At 41.4% G+C, this 23,597-nt stretch overlaps 1 protein-coding gene across 2 annotated transcripts in view; it reads left to right on the forward strand.

Annotated features, from left to right (window-relative positions):
- Nucleotides 1-22,738, forward strand: part of PDGFRA (platelet derived growth factor receptor alpha) — a 35,535-nt gene extending 12,797 nt beyond the window's left edge. For both annotated transcript variants that reach the window (XM_064449437.1, XM_064449438.1), the window contains exons 5-23: nt 675-805; nt 2,169-2,340; nt 2,444-2,633; nt 3,148-3,263; nt 3,744-3,870; nt 4,829-5,022; nt 5,455-5,549; nt 5,649-5,781; nt 9,945-10,049; nt 10,747-10,857; nt 11,123-11,276; nt 12,396-12,562; nt 13,719-13,834; nt 14,409-14,531; nt 15,145-15,256; nt 17,043-17,142; nt 17,264-17,369; nt 18,059-18,294; nt 19,352-22,738. In XM_064449437.1, the coding sequence (XP_064305507.1) occupies nt 675-805; nt 2,169-2,340; nt 2,444-2,633; nt 3,148-3,263; nt 3,744-3,870; nt 4,829-5,022; nt 5,455-5,549; nt 5,649-5,781; nt 9,945-10,049; nt 10,747-10,857; nt 11,123-11,276; nt 12,396-12,562; nt 13,719-13,834; nt 14,409-14,531; nt 15,145-15,256; nt 17,043-17,142; nt 17,264-17,369; nt 18,059-18,294; nt 19,352-19,499 (2,636 nt within the window). In that variant the 3' untranslated portion in view covers nt 19,500-22,738. The remainder of the gene's footprint in view (nt 1-674; nt 806-2,168; nt 2,341-2,443; nt 2,634-3,147; nt 3,264-3,743; nt 3,871-4,828; nt 5,023-5,454; nt 5,550-5,648; nt 5,782-9,944; nt 10,050-10,746; nt 10,858-11,122; nt 11,277-12,395; nt 12,563-13,718; nt 13,835-14,408; nt 14,532-15,144; nt 15,257-17,042; nt 17,143-17,263; nt 17,370-18,058; nt 18,295-19,351) is intronic.
- The last annotated feature ends 859 nt before the right edge of the window (nt 22,739-23,597 follow it).

Genomic DNA, 23,597 nt, shown 5'->3' on the forward strand with positions numbered 1-23,597 from the left:
TCTTTCCTCACATTGTAAGAGCCCTATTGGCACCAGCACCACAGGGTTATATCAAATAATTTCCTGATGATGAGCTTCTTGCTCCTGTGGCAGTATTGCTAGTTATTTAGCTGCTAGTTTACTTAGCAGTTACATACAGTTTTGATGAGAATAGTGTGTCCTTAACTTTATCTCCTCTCCCAAATAGTTGCAAGAGGAGTTTTTTGTAATCCATGTATTTTCAACCTGTTTGCTGAAATGTAACTTAAAAGACTGGTGTTTCCCAGTGGCTTCGAATCGTAGGACCTTTGGTAGTCTGAAAAACAGCATGATTCAAATATTTTGAAGTCAAGGCTTTTATTGGCCAGCAATGGATTCTTAAAGACAGTCAGTGATTTTCAAAAAGGGAAATTGCTTTTATACCAAATGCCTTTTCAGAAAGGTGTTTGAGATAGGAACTTCTAATTGACATTTTAAGCATAGATCATTCTTTGTGGTATTGAATTTGATGCCTGTACACTTCATGCTTTAAAAACACAAAGTTTATATCAGTTTAAATCAGTAGTACTTTCACTGAATTTTCCAGGTAATTCCTCAGTAGAGGAAGTGAAATGGAAATCTCCCCTGGAAATCGCACCATGTGAAAACTGCATATTGCTTTAATCTAAGTTTGCTCTCTCTCTCTTTTCTCTTAGCTACTTCACAGCTGCCAGTTGAAATTGAAGCTCTTAAAACTGTCTACAAAACAGGCGAGACCATCGTAGTAACTTGTGTGGTCTTTGACAATGAGGTGGTTAACTTACAGTGGAATTATCCTGGGAAAGTGGTAAATATCTCTTTTTTTTTGGTTTGAATATTTGTAGTTACTTATTGGGGAAGAAGGTGGGGTTGTAAAATAGTGTTTTCTTCTACGAGTGAGGACAGCTGAGGAGAGAAAACAAAGCAATTTCTTTTACTTTTAGATTACCACAAAAGAAAGTCTGTTCCAAAAGTTACAATTTGCTGTTAGTAAGTATGCAAAGCATGAGAGGAGGGTAAGGTGTGACTAGGAGTCCATCCTCTGATGGAGGAATGCTGTCTCTCAGGTCTTGTGCTGGTTCAAAAAAAGAAATGTGGACGTAGAGAGATCTAGGAATGTGCTGGACATCTGCATAAAGCTGTGCTGCTGGAGGTCTGAACCTCTAAAATGGCTTTCTTAAACCCTGGATTTTTGGGCATAATAGAGGACAATGTAGAATCAAGTTCATAGACTTAATTGTTCCTCATTATGCAGGTGTCAATTAAGATGACTCTTACAGTCATTAGTGAGTAACTACTCACTAATGAGAATCACCTAGTTAGAAAATCTTAAAAATTTTGGACGACCTCAGAAATTTTTGAACTGGCTTAACATCCTTCTGCAGTGGAAATTTTTGTTTAGTAAAAATTTGTTAGAGCCTGTCCCAGTCAATTTTCAGAGTATCCCATGTAAAAGGTCTGGTCACTAAAGAGATGGAGTAGTTGAAGTGACTGTCTAATTGTGACCCCAAATCCCACCTTTTATTCAAGTAAATTAAGAGCCCAAGAGGAAAAATTATTTTAGAAAGTTTTGTTTGATTTTCTAAGTTACACATAATATTCTTTGCTATATGCCACCTTCCAAAACTATCCCCAGCATATTTTTTGTTCCAGGCTCTCACGATAACATGGTCTGCTATTCTCACCATCCTTTTACTCACAGAAGTCTCCTCCTTGCCAAAAAAATTATTCTTGTTTTGAGAGCATCTAGCAAGTGGTTACTTTTTGTCTGGTGGAGGGGATAAAGACTCACTCTATTTCTTGGGAACTGAACAAATAAAATTCAAAATAAAACCCCACAGCTTTTATATCTGAGGAGAAGGTAGTGTGTAAGCAGTAGAACACTCTTTTGGGCTGCTCACCCAAATTTTGAATGGTATTTAGTTTCGAGTGAACAAGATATCAGCTCTCAACCTCCTCACCATTCTGTGCCTGCCCCACAAAGGATCTATTTTCATAGACACACCTTTTGTGCCTGTGGCTGAAAAATACATCCCTGAATGAGTAAACAAGTCTTCTGCCATACAGGGTTTAGACATTTGCTCTCATGCCAGTGGCATCATAGATCCTCCGCGGTGTACTTTCAGCTCAGTTACTTAAGTAAGGTTTTTCTTTCCTTCTCCAAACTACAGAAAGAAAAAGGTCTGATAAAACTTGATGATATCAAAGTCCCATCGCAGAAGCTGGTTTACACTTTGACCATTCCTGAGGCATCAGTGAAAGACACAGGGGATTATGAATGTACTGCTCGGCATGCAACAAAGGAGGTTGAGGAAAATAAGAAAGTAGTCATTACAGTTCATGGTATAGTCTGATTTTAGTGTCCAAAAATTATTAATGTGATGGAAAATACCATTCTTGAAAGAAGCTGCACAGCATTGTTTACGCAAGGCTTTTTTTTTTACAGACAAAGGGTTTGTTCACCTGGAGCCTCAGTTTAGCCCTCTGGAAGCTGTCAATCTACATGAAGTAAAAAATTTTGTCGTCGATGTGCAGGCGTACCCGGCTCCAAAAATGTACTGGTTGAAGGATAACGTGACTCTGATTGAAAATCTTACTGAGATTGTTACTAGTTCAAACAGAGTCCAGGAAACAAGGTAAAAATATTCTCCTGACCCTTATTTTGCCATGTTGACTTGAGTTTCTCCCCCAGAAACCTGGGCACTGCTCTTGTGCTCTCTTTCCACCAGTTTGTTGCTTCTTCCTCAGTGGCATTTAAAAATAATTTATTTGTTTTCTGCTCTGAAGGGTGATGCCTAATCTGCTTCTTTTTATTCCCTCAAACCTCTCCAAACCATAGAAAACTTGGTTTCTGAGCGCTAAACCTACTCAGTCCCTCCAACATGTGACCACGCCAATAACTTCTAGCTCTTTCCACTAACATCAGGGGGTTTGTCAGATCCCTGCAAAATATAACTGTGCCCACTTTTTTCTCAGTTGTATATTGGTAGTTATTTACCATTTGAGTAATGATTTTAGTGTAAAGGCATGCTAGAAATGCCAGATGTCACTACGTTATAATCTCCACATACCCAGATTGCATATTGCACCAAAGAGATTTTTTCCTAATGCATGCCCTAAAAATACAAGCAAAACCTCTCATTTCTACAGGTTTCAGAGTATATTAAAATTGATCCGAGCCAAGGAAGAAGACAGTGGATACTATACTTTGGTGGCTGAAAACGAAGATGAGATTAAAAGATACACCTTCTCCTTGCTAATACAAGGTAAGGAGCCCCAGAGCCTTGCCCACCAGAACTGACAACACACAGCAAAGACTTGATCCACTTACACATCAGATTCCCTGGAGTATTGAGATAAGAAAGGCATAAACCAGGGTGTCCGGAGGAGTGCGTGCATGCTGAGTCCTTGGAGCTCTCCTACCCTGTTCCTGGCTTTCACTTTGACTCTGGCCTTGAGCCAAAAAGAAACTTTATCCTCCTGCCTAAGTTATTCCAGCTGACAGCAGGGATGATAGCTCATTTAGTATGACATGAGGACGTGGCATAACCGCAGCACTTCCTTTTTGTGGCTCTAGCTTAGGATCCACTCTGTCCTACAGGAGTTAAGGACCTCCTGGACAAGTCCAGGTTTCTAGCTGTTGCTAAGCTGTCAGCTAAACAATACCTGTCCTGTTTTCTCTGAAATTTCAGGCTGCATTTGTAGACCCTGATGAGTATTTTAACAAACTCCTGTCTCCTTCCCAGTTCCAGCCCTAATCTTAGACCTTGTGGATGATCACCATGGCTCTGCGGGAGGGCAGACGGTGAGGTGCTTGGCAGACGGGACCCCGCTTCCTGATGTGGAATGGCTGGTTTGCAAGGACATTAAAAAGTAAGAAAAGCAGGTGCTTTGTTATCTAAAATATGACTTGTTGCATCCTTGATTAGCTTAACATTGTTAGTTATCATACCATGTTTTCCTCATCAAGGACCAGTGTTATACATGTTTTTTTTTTATTTTTAGAGGCATGTTGCTTGTATTTCAAGAGAGGTTGTCAGTGCCCTTCCTATTGCATCCTGTAGGAGAAGATACAATGTATTGATTCAGGAGGTTTATCTCATAAAAGAGAGAAGCGAACTCAGCAGATTTCACAGTCACAGTTTGAATAAGGATCTCAGGGAGTAGCTGTGCCTCCAACCAGGGAGTTCTTGTCATTTCATAGATAGCTCCATCTGCCTCATTAACACTCTTGCTTGCCTCTAAATTTTCACTTGTAGTTATTTCCCCCCTAATTACAATTTTCACTTTCAAAGTATTTTAGACATGTGGAGTAATTACTCAATTTTTCCCTAGTTCTAGACTGGCTCCTTCTGTGGCTGCCGGGAGGCAGGGTTTTCCCTGGCAAGTTACCCACCAGGGAGAAAGAGACCACACCTCCCAGGTGTGTTCTGCTCTCATTTTGCCAAAATCTCTTGCTGCCTGGTGAGGCGATAGTCCTCCTAGCCCTGCCCCAGGAAGCCTTATACAACACTAAGGATTCAGGGAGAAATAGAGGTCTTATTTCCTACTATACGTCTATGGGTTACATAGTGAAACCAAGGTCTATGTGTACCAGACCTGCTGGGCTGCATTGTCAGGCCCTCAAAGTGGCAGCAGTAATGAGGATCATAAGGCAAATTATTCTGAGGGAAGAAAGATGTAGACTTTTGACAGAGGTCATCTTAAGCATTTCTGGTCTTTAAACTGATCATTGCCAGAAGAAATAGGGAAAGGTTACTGCTGTTCTGTTCACTCTTCTTTATCCATACCTACTCCCAACTTCCATTTCCCCTGTCATTCTCCTCTACAGGTGCAGCAATGACACTTCATGGACTCTTTTGACTAACAATATCTCTGATATACACATGGAAGCCCATCTGGATGAGAAAAACATGGTGAAAAGCCAGGTGACCTTCCAGAAGGTAGAGGAAACCCTGGCTGTGCGATGCGTGGCAAGGAATGACCTTGGTGCTGTTACTCGGGAACTGAAGCTTGTGGCTCCCAGTGAGTTTGCTTTGTCCTTCTGTGAAATTACAGCAGCCAGTCTGACCCCTCTCTACCACACACCAGTTCAGCTTTAGCAGATAAAAACACAAATTGTTGCACTTAAAAATAAATTAAAATGGGTGGGACATCTGAGGGTGACGCATTTTACAGGTCTTTATGGTGCATCTGTTTTTTGTTTATTATGTGGTTGCATGATTAATTTTATCACTTTATGGCCACTGGCTATGGGAAGTTCTTCTAGACAATCTCTGCATTTGGTTTCCAAGCTCTGGGCTTGGAAAGACTTTACAGTCACCAGCCCCAGGAACTACTCCTGCCACATCTGCAGGACACAGGAACTGCGATGGTAGGGGGAGGTGGATGTCTTATGTGTGTGTCATGTTCCTCGTGGCTCAGGAGGAAAATATGGTCTGTCTTTTTACTCCACAGCCTTGCGATCGGAACTAACGGTGGCTGCTGCAGTCTTAGTGCTCTTAGTGATAGTGATAATTTCATTGATTGTCCTGGTCATCATATGGAAACAGGTAATGTAGAAAAGTATTTTAGTTTGGATGTTGAGCCCTGTTGATCTGCTTTGAAGGCCCAGAACTAATGGTTGGTTTTGCATTAATTGTGCTTTGCAGAAGCCAAGGTATGAGATAAGATGGAGAGTCATTGAGTCTATCAGCCCTGATGGCCACGAATATATTTATGTGGACCCAATGCAACTGCCTTATGACTCCAGATGGGAGTTTCCTCGAGACGGGTTAGTGCTTGGTAAGTTTCATCTAAGGGACTAATCCCATCCTTCTCTGGGGAGAAGGACATTTAAGGACAACTCTAAGGTCTCTGTTACTGGGATCTGACATGTAACTTATGGCCATGAAGTCCAGAGCCTCTCTGTACCTGTCTGTTCTCCTTCCACATCCTCCTTTTCCCCTACAGTGGTGTCAGCCTTGAGCTCCTTGAGTTAGTGCCTCCCGCCCCTCCGTTCCAGCTCTTCTCCGCATGCCCCGTGTGCAGCGCCCACCTCCACATTGCTTAGGTGGCCTCTTCCAGTGTTAGATTTCCTCTTCTACACTTACTTCTGCTAAGGCACCCCCAAGAAGTGCATGAGCATTTTTTACTTGCAAGACATTTATATACTTATGTGTAGAGACCAAGGGAAATACGCAAGTAGTTATGTAGTTTTATTATTTTTTCAAGTATTAATCCATGATGTGCATATATCAGTGCTGAGTAACCACATAACTTATTTTTGTGGCTACTGTCCTTCTTCCTTCCCTTTCTGCTTGCTTGCTTTGTTATCCCTGCATTGGAGTTCATATAGATTTCAGTAAGTAATTACTTCTTCAGGGCTGGCCCAATCTATCATTTATATCAATCGAAAGTGTAATGATTATAGACAATTTTAATGTTCTATCCAGATAGTGTTTTAAATCCACTAGGCATCCCTCTCTTGGAGGCGTCTGTGCACCAGGTTGTATACACAAAATACAGGATCAAAAAACTAAAGATTTTTTTGTTTGATATATTTTAAGAAAGACACACCCCTAATGTAATTCTCCTTCCCCGACCACAGAGAAAGAATTGATGTTAATTCTTGAAAGAATCAGCAGAAAAATTTCTGGTTCAGGAACGATATCCTTTAATTAAATTCATGTTGCTAATTGAAAACTAGAAGAGGGTGGATATTTAATGGAACTATTTTATTACAACCCAGGCTTTAATTACATGCCTAAATAGGATTTGTCAGATCCAAGTTGTTAACAGACCACCACTGTGACTTTGTCTCCTTCTGACTCATGAGCACCAGCCTACTTCAATGGCTTCCCATTTACAAGCATATTCAGAATAGTCAGTGCTTTAAAAACTAATGCTATATGTTCTTTTAGTGATCTGGATTGCACAAGTATTCTTCTTGCCACGGTTAACATTTACCTGCTGGCAGTTTTGCCATATGAAGTGCTTGCTGGTGGGGAATCTCTTTTGTTTCTGGGGCTGATAATTCTGGTTTGTGTGGGTTTTCTCTTATTGAAATGGGAGAGGGCAGCAAAGCAATTACACCTTCAGCTCAGAGAGGCTCTGAAGCAGGATACAAAACTGTTTTGGCTCAGTCAGATGAACATTTCCCATCCTAGCTGTGTAAGCCAGCTGGCATTTATTTGTTTTTCTAGCTAGTCGTGCCTGGAGTGCAGTGCTGCGTTAAATGCCAACTCTGAATGTTGGCAGGATGGAGCTTCAATTGATAAATTTGGGTTACACTGCAAATTTCCCTTTGCTATCACCCCTCCACAGTGCATGTAGAGCGCTGCTGTTTAAAGCGCTCAGCAGCCAGCACAAGACTAGGCGATTTGTAACAGCCTGAGAAATGCGATAATGCAGTGAGGTGTTTGAACGCCACTGCCTTCTCCTGGCTCTGCTGAGAAGTGGCAAGGTCCCAGCAGGACCTGGACCTGCTCCTTCAGCTGAGGTGGCCAAGGGCAGGGCCTTTTAAGGAGCGGCGTTTGAGTGCTGCTGTTTCTCAGGACTTGGGGTTGGCTGTAGAGAGGTGGCATAATTGCTCCCATCGCTTCCCAGCAAGCCACCCATTTGTCCTGGTGGCCTTATTAAAATGAAGTGCTGGTCTGACACAGAATCAGACCCATCCCCATTTGCAAAAGGCAAGTTAAGACTCAAGTTACACAGTATTTAGGCATGTGGTACCTAATTTCTCATGAGTCTAGAAACTGGATGTAGGTGATAAAGCTTGTCACTTGTTTGGCTTTTGATAGAGACTGAGAGAGTTATGGTTTAATTTGGGGTGGGCTGACCATCCAGGTTCAATTTTAGCCAAAGAAGCATCCGGCTGAGAAGGCTGTGTCTGGTACAAAATCACAGACTTCACCTTTGTGGTTTTGTCCCTCGAAGCAGAAAAACAGCACTTCTCCAACAAGCTCAGCAGATAAGCTCTGTGGATGGGTAGCAGAGGCTGAAATAGCTCTTACCCCCAAGTGCTGTTTCTCTGCTAGTTTGAGGAGCCTTGAGCTGCTCCTGTTTCTGCATAGCCCTTCCGTGGTGAAGAAGCAGCACTGCTCCTCTGGCAGGCAGATCACAGCGGTGCCTTTATACTAAGAAAAGTAAACACACCCCAAAATTTTGGGCTCCACTGAAGGCCACAACATCAAGAATGTGATGGCATTAGAGATGCCTCCAGCTCTTAAGCAGTCAGCTCCACCTGGCTCCAAATTTCAAGTGTAAAACACATGGAGCTTGGGCTACGTCTGTGGAGAGGGGTGAAAAGGGGAAACAGCAGCGATCGCTCCCCGCTACTCCGGAAGCGCTCTCACTGTTTCCACATGCACCCCGGCTCAGCAGAGGTGACAGAGAGGGAGATGTGTGCCTTGTGCTCAGCCAAAAATATGGTTTGGGGAGGAATTGGCTTGTGAAGACAAGAAGATCAAGGAGCATCAGCAAATGCCATCACATTCTGAAGGGCTGCATCCTGCCATGTGGCTCCCAGACCTTTGGTCTGAAAAGTTTCAGGGGCCAAATTTCAGACTCAGGTTGTTTGAATTAGTCTGAAATTTAGTGGCAAGCTTTCTCACATCCTGACTGGGAAGAATAACCTTTGGAGTACAGGAATCTTGAAAATAAATCACATAGTTTTTGTGTGCATGACAAACTACACTGTCATAGTCTTGGAGAGGTTCTTCAGTGGCAACTCAGCTGAGTATACTTTAACTGCTTCTTGTGCTTGTTAATGGTGCAGATAGAGTTTGGCTGGAAATTTTCTTTTAAAAGTGTGTATACAATAAAAGTGGGGGCTGTTGCTAGAGGATAACAGAAACATATGTCATTGCATGCCACGTAACACCTTCAGAAGTGTAAAATGTGGCAGGTTCAAACTGCAAATATCTTATGACAAAATGCCATATATCTCTATAGTAAAAGTCACTGCTTATTCTTCCTGTGCTGAAAGTTAAAAAGTAACATAAAGTAAAATACAGAGCTTGTCAGGAATATGAAAATATCCTGGCATCTGGAGCTCATATATGAGTTTTTTCACTGAATAAGTGTTGCCTTAACAAACATCCTTTTCAGTATGGAACCTATGAAATATAGTATTTTGGAGTATGTTTGTGCAGTTCATATTTCTCTAAAATCTCAATCAATCTGTACACAGTTCTTCTGCTCACTGTATCCGTATCAGGACACAGGATATGATAATCCAAAATTTTTGTCTAAATTGATTTGTGGGAAGAGTAAAGCGTGTATAAACATTAGCCATTTCATTACAGCACTTGGAAATTTGCAATAAAATTTATTCAGGCATATGAAACACACTTGTACATTAAACTTCAGAGGAGTTTCCCCTCATATGTGATCAACATGTACTTCAGCTTCTTGCAGATCACTGATGGTCCAGCCTATTTCTAAATGTACTGTTGATGTGCTTCAGTCTATCTTACTGCTACATGTACCCAGCATTGATAAACAGCCCAAAATTACAGCTAAGGAGCTCAATTCAGATTTTTAAGTAAAGGGCACAAGTGTACGGTGGTCAGGTGCTCACTGAGGCAGAGAAGTCAACTCAATCATAGGAAAATCAGTGTTTAGAAAGGATAAAGAGAGGGTGGCAAGGCAGAGTGGGAGATGAATTTGAATGAATTGAGTTGTTCCTCAGAGTCCCTTTCCTACAAGCTCCCATGTGCAGATGTGCCCCTGGTGTTTTCTTGCTTGTTTTTATTTAAGAATTGTACTTAATAACAGCATTTCTTTAAAATATATTTGCCTTTTCTGCTTAGCATCAACAGCAATAATAATAATAATACCAATGGTCTAGCTAAGCGAGTGTGCTTTTTCCACACAAGAATCACAGCCTGTAGAAGAATGGCAGTGGGAAACAAGGTGAATTGCTGTAGCTTTCTGAAATAAATAATGCTCTCCTCTGTGTTCAGGTCGAATCCTTGGTTCTGGTGCATTTGGAAAAGTAGTTGAAGGGACTGCGTATGGACTGAGTCGCTCTCAACCGGTGATGAAAGTAGCTGTGAAAATGCTGAAACGTAAGTTGTGACAGTCCCATTTCCCAAGCTAGGTAAGGCACGGTCCCACAGGGTTATTTAAGCATTGCTTGTGTATAAAATAGATTCTCCATATCTGAAGTTGAAAATGAACTGTGGAATGACTGAAGTTGAAAACGATACTTTAGATTGTTTCATGATGTTTCAAGACTGGAATTATCCAGGCTTCTGAAAACATCCATGGTTTGGTTTTAAAATCTGTGTGGCCCGTAGCAGCCGCAATAACTCACAAAAGATAAAATAACCACGAATGTTTGTGAGCAAATGAAAGCAATACAACAAAGGAGAAATAGGCAGGTCTCATGTGAGAATCTTAAGTTCACCGAAGATTTCCTGGTTCATGAGAGCTGAGAATCGGATGCAGTGATTCTGGAGGAACCATGAGGAGCTTCCTTGCGTTGAAACTAGCAGCTTGTAAAGTGCCTCTGTGCCACCTGGGCAATCCGCTGTACCCCTGGAGAGGGACAAACAGACTGGGTCAGCTATTGAGCTGCATCAAACGAGTCCTTTATACTGATTTGTGACTAGTCTTAAGAAAGCCCATTGTCAAGTAAAGGACAGAGTCTTCTTTAAGAACCATGGTAGCAATGCTCTAATGAGGCAAGCGAGGAGAAATAGTTTATTATTGTGAAGAAGGCGATTGCTCTCACTGAGTGGATGGTGTGGTTTTTTTCAACAGCTACAGCTAGATCCAGTGAAAAACAGGCGCTCATGTCTGAACTGAAGATAATGACACATCTTGGCCCCCACCTGAATATTGTGAATCTGCTTGGAGCTTGTACAAAATCAGGTGGGTTTGGCTGGCAAGATGGAGGTTTGCTGTGGAGCCACTGTTCACACAAATTTCAAGTAAAGGGCTTAACGATAAATACAAACAAATAAAAGGTTTCACAAGCCTACTTGATATTTGGTAGCAGTTGCAGTCATAACTTAGTAAATAAAAATGTATTAACCTACAATATTTTAAATGTTTTATATTCTATTTTATACTATTTTTGGAATATTTTCTTTAAAGAATCCATTCACCAATGCATTATTTTTCTTTATTTCATCAGGTCCTATTTACATCATTACTGAATACTGCTTTTATGGTGATTTGGTGAACTATCTGCATAAGAACAGGGACAATTTCCTAAGCCGACACCCAGAGAAACCAAAGAAAGATTTGGATATCTTTGGGATGAACCCAGCTGATGAAAGCACAAGAAGGTGGGGAAAAAGGAAAAAAAACCCTGTGATCAGCAACTTAAGGAAATGTCATTACTAACCCTTACTCATTCCTCTTATTCATTGGTTTAGAGCCCTCCATAATTGCTCTCATTAGACTTTCATTTATTAGGTTTCGTAGATCTGGGAAGGCTTCAGCACTGTTTGTTCAGTCTCCCTGACATGCCCTAGATGCATATTTCCCCTGTGTAGAGATGCTGGCAGTCCTAGGACCACTGACGGTTCTCCATGGACATCCTGAGGTCCCAAAGAACTTTTCGATTAATAAAGCATGGCCCAGTGTTCCTTTTTTTCTGTAAAAACATCCCTTTGCCCCTATCCACCCAAGTTTTAAAAGTAAAGGGCAACTACCTGGTTTCCTTGTTTCCCTGCCTGGGGAATTTCCACTGTCTAAATCTCCATCCCTTCAAACAACCTGGCAGAGCTTGTTCTCTAAGCTCAAGTACTCTCCTTTATTTACCAAAGGCTTAGCCAGCCTCAATAGTTTCCTTATAGTTAATGTTCATTCCATAAATTTTTCCAGATGACGGTCGAGGAAGATGTCATCATATATTCAGCAATAAAGCAATGCCATAAAATTAGTCAGGATTTAGAAGGTGAGCAGAGATTCCTTAAAAAAAAATCAGACAAATGGATCAAATGACTTGGTAGCTGAGTACAGCCAGGACTGTTCATGTGAGCATGGGTTTGCTCAGCAGGACTGGATTTGTTGCAAACTGTCTGGGTGAATAAATTACATCTATCCTTGAACCTCGAACTAAACTATACCTTGAACTAAAAGCTTGAACAAAAATACTTGAATTCAGTGGGACTTTGGGAAGTTAGACAATATATGTTTACATACCTGGCTGTTGACAAAAGGATAGGTTTGAAGCTCATGTGTTTGACTACAGTGATACGTGGTAGCATGTACTAATATGTGATAATACATGGTTATGTTGTACATGATCTTTATGTATTCCCTATCGAGTATACAGCTCTCATATTTCACAGCAATACAATCGTACGCTGTAAGAGAACTGTTAGATCTACAGGATGCTGTGGCAGGGAAGTCACCTGGGCAATACTGGCTGATACTCCTGTATTTTCTTCCAATTTCAGTTATGTGATATTATCATTTGAAAACACTGGAGAATACATGGACATGAAACAAGCTGATACAACTCAGTATGTGCCAATGCTGGAAAGGAAGGAGGGGTCTAAATACTCTGATATTCAGAGGTCTGTGTACGATCGGCCTGCTTCATATAAGAAGAAATCTGTGTCAGGTAACGTAGAATAATGTAGAATTGTCCCTTCTGCGTACATCATTAATAAAAATAATGCTTGCATAAATGCATATCTTATTTTTGCCCTCTATATAGACGTAAACTACCCAGCTGTGTTCTGCAAGCGTGTGAGCGTAAGCTATAAGCTAAAAGCTTATGCTTGCGTTCTTCATTACGCTCTGAGGATAGCAGTGTGTGCTCCTGGAGCAGAAGGAATTCAGTTGTGTATTTGTTTCCATGCTGAAGTGCTCAGCGGCTGTGCTTTGCCACGGGGCTGTAGGCACTCTTTGGAGGCAGTGATTTTATCAGTCTTGTAAGATTTTGAGCAATAGCAATGAAAAATAATAAGAGTAAATTTATATTGCTCTGTTTCCACTTACATTTCATGTTAACTGACACTTAGCAAATCCACAACACTCCCAAATATTTTCCTGGATTATGCAATGAAGATAATGAATGCATCCCATTCCCTGGCCCTGTTCTCAGAAACCAAATATGCTTTGCTTTAAAAATAGGCACCGTCACTCTGCCTCTAGGCCTCAGAAACTGAACCATATCCAGTCCCAGATTTACATGGCAGACTAATGTACTCATATTGTGCTCTAGGACAGTCGGGGTAAATGAATCACTGAATTTTGACTGCTTTTTTGCTGACATCTTTCATAAAAAAATAAGAACTGTTGCCATAGAATTCCTGACCCTTTTTGCTGGTATTGGATTAGCCCCAGTGAATACTTGCTGGGAAACATAACAGTGTTCAGCAAAAGTAAACGAATAAGAATGTACATGCATGCACAAAAACATAATTAAGGCACCACCTCTAAATAAATGTTTTTGTATCCCACACTGAGTATTGTAAACAACCTATAAAACACTTCAGTGGGCCTTTTCAACTTCACCTTTTCCTGCAGTTCTCTGGGGAAAAAAATACAGACAGGAGAAAAAACAAAACCTACATTTAATACTGGATGTTTTTAAGAATGCAATATGTGTCAGTGAGTGATGCAGACATTAAAAGTGGTTAGTTCTTATGAAAAGACTGGTTTGGTCATGGTACTCTGTTAAAGTCATTAGCTCAGAATCTTGATAGGTAGGGGAGATGGATGTTGCTTTCACACTCCACAGCACAAATATGTTTTTGTCTCTTTTTCAATAGAATCGGAAGTAAAAAACCTCCTTTCAGATGACAGTTCAGAGGGCCTCAGCCTACTGGATTTGCTGAGCTTCACCTACCAGGTTGCACGGGGAATGGAATTCTTGGCTTCTAAAAATGTAAGTAAATAAAAAAGTAAGTAAAATATAAGAAAGTGCAGAAACATCTTCATGTCCAACTATGGGATTCAATTTAGATTCTGAAAACATGACACAATATAATATTCTTTCTGGGGTTGTAGAGAGCTTTCTCACTTACCTGGCAACTGAGATCACCATGGCTGGAAAAATCAAAGCAGCAGTCCTCTTCTCCCATTGCGGCCTGTGACATTCATGGAGGCAGCGTGCCAGAGATGGTGGTGGATCTAAGTAGGGTCTGGGTGGAGGGTCCATACAGCCACAGGCCAGCATGGTCAGACACATAGACATATCATTAGTACGTGATGGGTAGAAGGGGAAAGAGTGGCACCGCTTTTGTCTGCTCCCCACTGCAGTACACCTGCACGAGCCTTCGCTGTTTCAGAGGACTGGTGCCTCCCTGCCTGTGCTAACGGGGCGTTACAGGTGCCTGTTGAGGAGGTCTTGTTAAGACTGTGCCCAGAAAGTCAACAGATCTTTTTCAGGGAGCTTTGCAAGGAAAATGGCCCTTGTGGAATTGGCACGTCCTTGAACAACTTAATTTCTCTCCATACAGTGTGTGCACCGTGACTTGGCAGCTCGTAATGTCCTCCTGGCTCAAGGAAAAATTGTGAAGATCTGTGACTTTGGGCTGGCTAGAGACATCATGCATGATTCCAACTATGTCTCCAAGGGCAGCGTATGTACTTCTTAACCTCCTGAGCTCTGCTTTAACTGAAATGAGAAGTGTCAGTTTTAAATGCTGCTGGATGTTCTTGCCATTCATTGTTGGTTACACTAATTGACAGTTGGGATGGATGCTCCTGAGAACAATTTCTCTTCAATTCATTAATTCCTGTAACTGTCCTAATTCCGCTTTAAAGCTGAAGAGTACTTGATCACACTTAGTAATTCAGAGGTTTACATTTTAACTGGCAAGTTCTGTGACTGGATAAATTATTCAGGAACTGTCACTGTGATATGTAGAGTAGTGGTGCATCAGTCAATTATGTATCACACCTAGATTGGCCATGCCAGCTGTTGTATCATGCCTTCAATCAGCCTGGTCATTTGCTAGTAATAACATGAATACAGTTGTGGCTTAATTAGTTTTTGTGGGGAGCATATAGTAACATTCCTTATAATCCTGGTACCTCTGTGTTATATGGAATTAAAAATAAACACTAACCAGGTTAACACAACTTTTCTGGTTAGAGAGGAATTAATCCTGGCTATCAAACAACAGCTGTAATGGAAAGCATTTCTACAATGACTTATCTTTGTTGTTTGGGGTTTCTTTCTTCCTGCTACAGACTTTCCTCCCAGTTAAATGGATGGCACCTGAAAGCATTTTTGACAATCTGTACACAACATTAAGTGATGTCTGGTCTTATGGCATTCTGCTGTGGGAAATATTTTCTCTTGGTATGTACTGTGGACATTTTCTTATGTGTAGTGATTAAGCTTTTTCAGTTCAAGCTGTTCTACTTAAAGTATTTCAGATTCTACAGTAAAAATATATCTGTGAAATCAACTGTTAATTATTCTTCTGTATGGGGTTTCAGATCCCAACATTAAGTGTGAGGTAGAACATCTATACTCTCCCAAAATTCTCCTTAGATTTTTTTCCAAGGTACTTTTTTTTTTTTTGCTAGAAAACTGAAAGCACTGAGTGAAAAGCTTTTGGAAAAACTTTTGTGGAAAAATATTGGTATGCCGGCCCAGGATGGATTTGCTGACTAATACAAGAAGGAACATGCTTTCCTTTTGCAATGGGGCACCTGGGGCTGCAGTCAGCCCAGTGGCTGGTTTGAAACAATCTCTTAATATACGTTTCAAAAGATCTCATCTTAGTCCCATTACAGAATGAAAACAAATGTCAATCTTCTGGGACGCTGATTTCTCGTTTCCAGGTCAGCAATGTTCACACAGTTGTTTATGGCAGAGTAAAGTGGTTATGACAACGTATAGCAGTTACAGACAATGTACAGTTCCCAGTTGGGAACAGGCTGGCTCTTTCCTCAGCCTGATTAATTACCCTCCTGGGTGGGTGGCTGGCCTGCTTCAGTAAACATGCATCGCCCAGATTTACTCTGAGCAGAATTAATCACGCCTGTATGGTATCTACTACTGCCCAACAGCAAGCCCAAAGCTAATGTCATTTTCTAGAATAAGTTGTCATGTAGCTACTTCTCAGAAAACAGCAGTTGTGCCAGTATTTACGGTATTGATTCCTGTAATCTCTGAGCATCATAGGATCCTCTAAATATCCATTCACCAGCATCCCTGGGAGGAATGGGAGTGTTGTTGGATAGCTCAGGAACTGAGGCACAGCTAAGCATGTTCTTCACTGCCCTGCCTGTAAGGAATGGTTCTGAAGTCCAGTTTTAGGTGAAAATCCTGCTTTTGAAAGGGCTGAGGTTTCTGGTGTAAATAAGGTGTTCCTCCTCTGCCTGAGAGAGATGATGTTTCTCAGAAAGCAAAACATATCCTTGGCAGCATTTATTAAGAAAGTCTACTTCGACATCTTGCTGCAACACTGACTTTAGCTTGAATGATCCTTTTACACATCAGCAATGCCTGTATGCTGTGGTCCCAAATGATCGCTCAACTGTATCAGTTCGGGGGCTGAGCCCAAACTTCGAGAACCCATGCACCCGATATGTTAGTTGTTGTCTAAAGCTAGCTGCCTAGGTGGGAAGACTTGGGTATGGAGGGGACTGGCTCATGCTAAGGCTTTGCCCGTACAGTTGCGATGAGGTGAGTAACTCAGGCCACGTCACTCTCAGCTGTTAGGCAGGTGTCAATGGCAATGAAACCAGACAGAGCAAGTGACTTGCCTAAGGTCACACAGAAAGTCAGTGGCAGAGCAGAGCCATGACCTCAGATCTGCCAAATGCAGGCTGATGACCTGTCCCAGGTATCATCCAACTTCTGTGCCCAGTCAATACATTCTATAAACACTGTAAAGGGATTTTTTTTCTAAGTAGTACCTACTTCAATCTTTCCTAGCCAATGTTTCACATCAGGGCTTAGTGTGGTCATCAAGACAATAGCCCTGATGTGAAACATGAGCTGGGAAAGATTAATTCTGATGGCATGTCAAATTATAACATTAACACTTTTTGACATGAACAGCAAGACAGTATTTGGGAAATCTGCATGGGTAGTCAAATATAGATTATTACTTTTTCTTCTCTTTTCTCTACAGGTGGCACACCATATCCTGGCATGATGGTTGATTCTACTTTCTACAATAAGATCAAGAGTGGATACCGAATGGCCAAACCTGATCATGCTACCAATGAAGTGTATGTGTGCATTTGGCTTTTCCACTCCTGGCCAATCTCCAGACAGTTTTGGGTTTAGTTTCTGTTTCGTTACTCATTTTTCTTTACAAGTTGGTTAAATTGGTTTCCATCTTGTCTGCAGGTATGAGATCATGGTGAAGTGCTGGAACAGTGAACCAGAGAAAAGACCTTCTTTTTACCATTTGAGTGAAATTGTGGAGAGCTTATTGCCTGGAGAGTACAAAAAGGTTTGCTGTTTGGAATTTTCTCTGTGTTTTCTATATACGGTTTTAGAGGGAATTATAAGTGTCGTTCTAGCCGGCAGAGCCATGAGCACTGAACTGACATATCCTAACCTATGTGAATTACGTGATTTGGACAGGGACATTGCATGTTCAGTTTCCGCATGCAAGCTTACTGAGAGAGCAGTTCTGCAATATCAGCTGGGAAGCAGAACTCTGTATTTCTAATGAAATCCTACCAGCTCAATTGTTCTACTAGAGAAGGGGTTTTATATATTTTCACAGGATTTTCTAGGCAGTGAAAGAATTCTAGAAAGGGACTACTTGGCCCATGGATATAATCTCCCTATCTCCCACTTTGGGCCCTGACAACAGCAAGTTTTCCCCTCATGCTTCTGATACCTCTGGATGAGCTCTGCCTGTCCCATCATTCAGTGTTTCATTTCCCCCCCTCTCCCTACCCCTTTTTCATATCTGTTTTTCTGCTCTGTGCTGCCACACTCACTCCTGCATCGTCTAAAACTTATATGTCACTTCTCCCTTCAAATCATTTGAAGATGCTGGGCTTCTCTATCCAATGTTGCTGGCTCATAGGGCAGAATATTTGCTGGGTTAATGAATCACAGCTACCCTTCTGAAGAAAGGCAGCCTTAGTCAATAGCATCTAATAAGGGGTTTGAAATGGATATTTTCAGAGCTATGAGAAGATTCACCTGGACTTCCTGAAAAGTGATCACCCAGCTGTCACACGCATGAGAGGGGACTGTGACAATGCTTACATTGGTGTCACCTACAAGAATGAAGACAAGTTAAAGGACAGGGAGAGCGGATTTGATGAGCAGAGGCTGAGTGCTGACAGCGGGTACATCATCCCCCTGCCTGACATTGACCCTGTTTCTGAAGATGAGCTTGGCAAAAGGAACAGGCACAGGTAGGTGCAGTTTACAGATGATGTAGCCCACAGTCACTGTTCGGGGTCATGTTTGGCAATGTGTATTAGCACTTTTTAGCATCCTACTCCACAAATGCTTTCCTTAGCTCTGTTGAAACTACTTATTGGGAAAGTCACATGTAAATACGGTAGTGTGACTTGCCACAGTATTTTCATGGAAAAAACCTAATTTTGCTTCTTTTGTGACTGCCAGGGGAAGGGGACTGCTGGATGGCTGCTCCTGTGTCCTGTGTGTCACTGGGACTCCCTTGTTAACTTGGACAAGTCCCAGCAGCTGTCTGGTGGCTCTGTGGGCACATTTTGCAACACAGCTTGCCCCTACAGCTCAGTGCCTTGGAGCTGCATATAAGATCTCAAGGGATTGATTTGTTCTGTGTGAGACCAGCTCCAAAATATGGAAGAAGTTGTTTTTAATACCTTCCATAGTATTCTTTCAACTGACAGCAGCGTATCCAGGACTTTTTACTGGTCCTTGTCAGCCTGCATGACTGATTCCACTACAGCACAACTGTACAACTCCCTTGCTGTGAATGGCGGGGGTTTAATTCAGCACTTAATTCATAGAAACCTAGAAACTTTTTTTTTTTTAAATATTTTTGTGCTATTTCAAGAGGGGCGTGAATGAAGTCTCTAAAAAGCATTATCCAGATTAAGATTTATTACCTCTCTCTGTTATTCTTATTATTATCTTATTGTCTGTTATTGTTACCTTATTTTCACCTGACCTCCCTAGATTTACGTAAGTGACCTATTGTCACAGCAGCATCATAAATCTATTTCTCTAACGAGTCTCTGGCAGAAGGTACTCAGAGGAACATATGAACAACCTGCTCCTTTGAATTCCAAGGTGGTTCATTACTCCAGATACCTCATTACTGAGACAGAAGATGTGCCATGTCCTAAGAAATGGGCAGTCAGAGTCGCCTAAGATTGCACTGTGGGTCAGAAAACATGTGGGTGTGGGTGTGTTCAGTTCTGCTAGAGACTCAGCCACATTCGCCGTGGATTTTACCTCTGAGGTGTTTGTCTCTTCCAGTTCCCAGACATCTGAAGAAAGTGCCATTGAAACTGGTTCCAGTAGCTCTACTTTTATCAAGAGAGAGGACGAGACCATTGAGGACATTGACATGATGGACGACATTGGGATCGACTCCTCAGACCTGGTGGAGGACAGCTTCCTGTAACCCCACAGACACCTTCCAGCTCTGCACACGGGGAAGCTTGCTGTGTCGTCTACAGACTTCTGCTCCACAGAGAAAACCACTTTATTGAAATGTCAAGGATGTGAAGAGGAGATGGATTTGTACAGAGAAACTCCCAGCGATGGGCAGAGGAATCAGCCTGAGTAGGAATGAAAGAGACATGTTGAAGATGGATTTTTTTAGTGTTGCTTCTTGCAGTACTTCAGTAGCATCTCAGTGTTGTTTGCCATTTGACCTTGTAGGAGGATGAAGGAAAAGGCCACAAACAGACCAGTTTTGTGTTTCAAGGGCATTCATATAACTTTGATGGATCAAATTTCCACTGCAGCAATACTTCACCATTGTAATTATGTAAATAACTGTCTACTCAAGGATCTTTTGGGGTGCACATTGAACATTTGCCATGGATTTTAGAAAAGATTGTTCATGAATTTTGTGTACTTCCTCCCTCAATCTCAATGTCAGCTGCTGTTGAACTATCATGTGAATTGAAGAACATGCAAAAACCACTTTTGGACCAAAAAGATCTAAAACCACATGGGACTGACCGGTACTACAAAACATGTAACTTTTTACCATTAATGCAAGTAAAGAGGAATAATAATAATAATTATTATTATTAAAACCCAGTCTATAATAGGTGTTAGAAACCTAGTAAGGCTTTATTAACTATAGAAGATAGCTGTTTTCAAGAGAATACTACTACTGTTTTCAGTAACACTAAATGTATATTTTATAATTCATTGTCCTTCAGTAAAAGCACAGTCTCAAGAAACTTTTTGAAGTACAAGAAAAAAGTTTATGACCTGAAAATTTTAATGAAACAATTTTTTTCTTCAGCTGTACACACTATGGTAAAGGCTCTGGTTAGGTAAAACTACTTTAACATGGAGAAAAATTTAAGATTTAGTTCTCTGTCATGAGCTGAGTAGTTCTTCTAATCAGATATACTAGCCCTCTGATTAAGTTAGGTTCTAAAAATTTAATTAAAAAAATGTTATGCCAGATTTCCAAGGTGGTTAAGAATGGAAGGTTATGATAAACCACTAGCAACATCCCAATATTAGTGTTTCATTGATACTTAAAAGAAATATTATCCTGGGTTTAGCTGTGAAGAATCAATTTGATATTTGAACTGCTTAATGAACAAAGATGTCTCTCCCAGCCTGCAACTCCAGATTAAATAAGCAGAAATAATTCTGCAGCAAATAGTCTTGTCTTAGTTTTCAGGTTTAAATAGGAACAGAAAACACTGACTGTTATCTTTGCAGACTGTAACAACAAATGGTAATTGCTTCCAAGAGTGTTTTTCAGAAGAAGGTGCATGAAAAGGAACCTGCTTTTAGCCTGCAATAGTTGTTTTTTGACACCACTTACAGGAACAAAAAGTATTATGATTACTGCTATCACTGTACGATATGTTATTGAGATATGATGCTTCGGAAGACTTACATGTGAACAAAGGTACATCACTGAGAAGGGCCCCATCCTTTCTGGTGCTCAACTTTCAAGCTTAATCTTAACTCAGTGCGATGAGCACCTTGCAGGGTGTGCTCAGCCTCTGGCACGACACAAGCAATGCAAATGCAGTGCACACTCATCCCTGTGTTGCAGTATTTTTCCTAGGAAGTGTGAAAGCCGGACCAGCAGTAACCGACAGAACAAGCTGCCACGTTAAACTACAGTTTAACTTGAAATGGCCCTAAGAAAAGCTACCCAAGTCCCCTTGACTTAACTTGTTGTGGACAGTTGTGGATCAAATGAAAGTAAATGTAGTATTGTCAATGTTACAGGCAAATAATTCTGGTTCTGGGTTTCAAAGTGTCACCAGCTGAGGCCACCACGTACAAGCGTACTGTAGATGTGAAAACAGGACTTGAAGCGAGGCACCCATATTTTCAACCCTGATGGAGGCTGACAATCAGAAAGAACTGTGAGTGATGGTATATCCTCCATCTCTTGCAGTCAACAGATCAAGACCGAATGTCTTCTTGGGAGCCATGCTCTAACCAAACACATGCCACTGAGCTCTGTACGGGGACAACTGTGAAACATAAAGACTCTCTGTACAGCCAGGACAGATGGAGATGATATAGTCTCCCTCCAGCTATGAACTATGAATTGAGGAAACACAAATTGTCTATTGGATATCCCAGATATCTGAATGGCCACTTGAGACCACACATGCCTTAATTTGCATGTGTAGTCATTACAACGACATATGCAAATTAGGCAAGCAATTTCACCTGCATTTTTGCACATGGCCTAGTGTTCTTCAGGGTTTGAAAATCAGCCCCAGCACGTTTTATTACACCAGTTACTGGAATCTAAGGACATTTTCATGCAGTCTCCCTTTTCCCTCACCAGTTTCATTCTGTATGTCACAGCGCATCTCGGGGCTAGACCCAAATGGTGGATGTGAACCAGAGCTGGCTCACTTTCCAATGCATGATGATGTTGATTCTCCATCCTGTCATGAATATCATATAGATGAACTGCATCTGTGGCAGGGGTCTAGCCAAACCCAGCTCACTGCAGGCTTGGAATCAGATAAGCTGGCCTGGAAACTGGAATGAGAAGCAGAGAACGAGAGGGATTTACTGGAGAGAGAGAAGTGTGAGAGGATGATTTGTTTAGTTTTACAATATTATCAGTATTACAGACTTTTTCTTTTATGGCTTAATTTTTGAGAAGCCACTGGAAGAGATATTCCCAAACCTTTTGCTACAGTAATTGTATAACGACAATCAGCATTAGCCTAAGAAACACAGCTTTTGATTTGGAATGGCCAACCAATTCCTTACAGCGTGGTCTGCAACTTGTACAAAATGGTCCTATTACATGATGAAGGACGTGAGATATGGTGATGTTATACATCAATATGTATATAAGTATTTTTATATAGACTTCTAGAATACTGCCAAAACATTTATGACAGCTATATCACTGCCTTTGTTTATATTTTTTTTTACTGTGATATATTCCACAGGCACGTTAACTGTTGCACTTTGAATGTCCAAAAGTTATATTTTAGAATAATAAAAAAGGAAGTGTTTCCAAAATGGTGGCTGTTGTGAAATGTTTGAAGAAAGGCAAACTGGCCAGAGTGATGGTAGGCACAAAATGTATTTCAAAATGCCCCTGTTGATATTTTGTCTTTGAAAAAAATCCTGTAAATTAAGATCTCTATATTTCAATAAATGATATATAATTTAAGGATATGTGAGGGGTCTATACTCACTTATTGAAAGATGGTTATAAAGAATCAGTCTTGCTTGCGGTTTTTTTCCCCCCAAAGGTTTTTGGTTAATTGAGTGCTTTGCAAAGCCACTGGGCAGCAATGGCAAGCAGGTCTCTGAGCCCCTCCAGTGGGCAAAGTGGGGAAATGCCTGTGGCATATGACCTGGATAGCGAGTGACATATGTGGGGAGCCATGTTGTCCCCCAAAACATGGCAGGTGCAGTGATCCAGTGGCTGCTGCCTGGATGTGCCCTGAGATGGCCACTGGGTTCTCTGCACAAGATGAAACCCTTCTTCACCTTGGCACTGTGTGTGCTGGGGAGTTCAGTGCCTGCTGGTCTGCACACACTGAGGAAAGGGGGCACATGGGGTGCAAACAGACATGCTGCACTGCATGTTTGCGATGTACACTCACCGCTTCTAGCACCAGTGTACAGCAACGGGTTTTATGCAAAGGTTGCTTTTAACAAGGGACTCGAAGTGACTTGTGTCAGTCTTTAGCCTAAATCTTTTGATGATTACAGAGGATTAGATAGCCCCACCTTGAAACAGCCATGGTTTGTCTGCCTCTGGCTGCAGGGTTTTTTTGAACTTATGCTGAGCTCACCTTCTTTATGAATCAAACCAGATTTTGTTCTATGATTCTGTGCTCCCGCAGTAATTAATTTTGCACAGTGGATGTAACTAAATGTGAATTAGAGAATTGCAAGATTTCAACCTGAAAACAGAGTTAAACTTGTCAGCTGCACTTCCTGCACTGGAGCCTGTCCTGGTTTGCCAGCAGGAGCCAGGCAAGGATGGCCGTGGGAAAGCCTTGTGAACAAGCGAGTTAGCAACCTC

The sequence above is a fragment of the Phalacrocorax carbo genome, chromosome 4, assembly GCF_963921805.1.
Source record: "Phalacrocorax carbo chromosome 4, bPhaCar2.1, whole genome shotgun sequence".
Classification (NCBI taxonomy): Eukaryota; Metazoa; Chordata; class Aves; order Suliformes; family Phalacrocoracidae; genus Phalacrocorax; species Phalacrocorax carbo.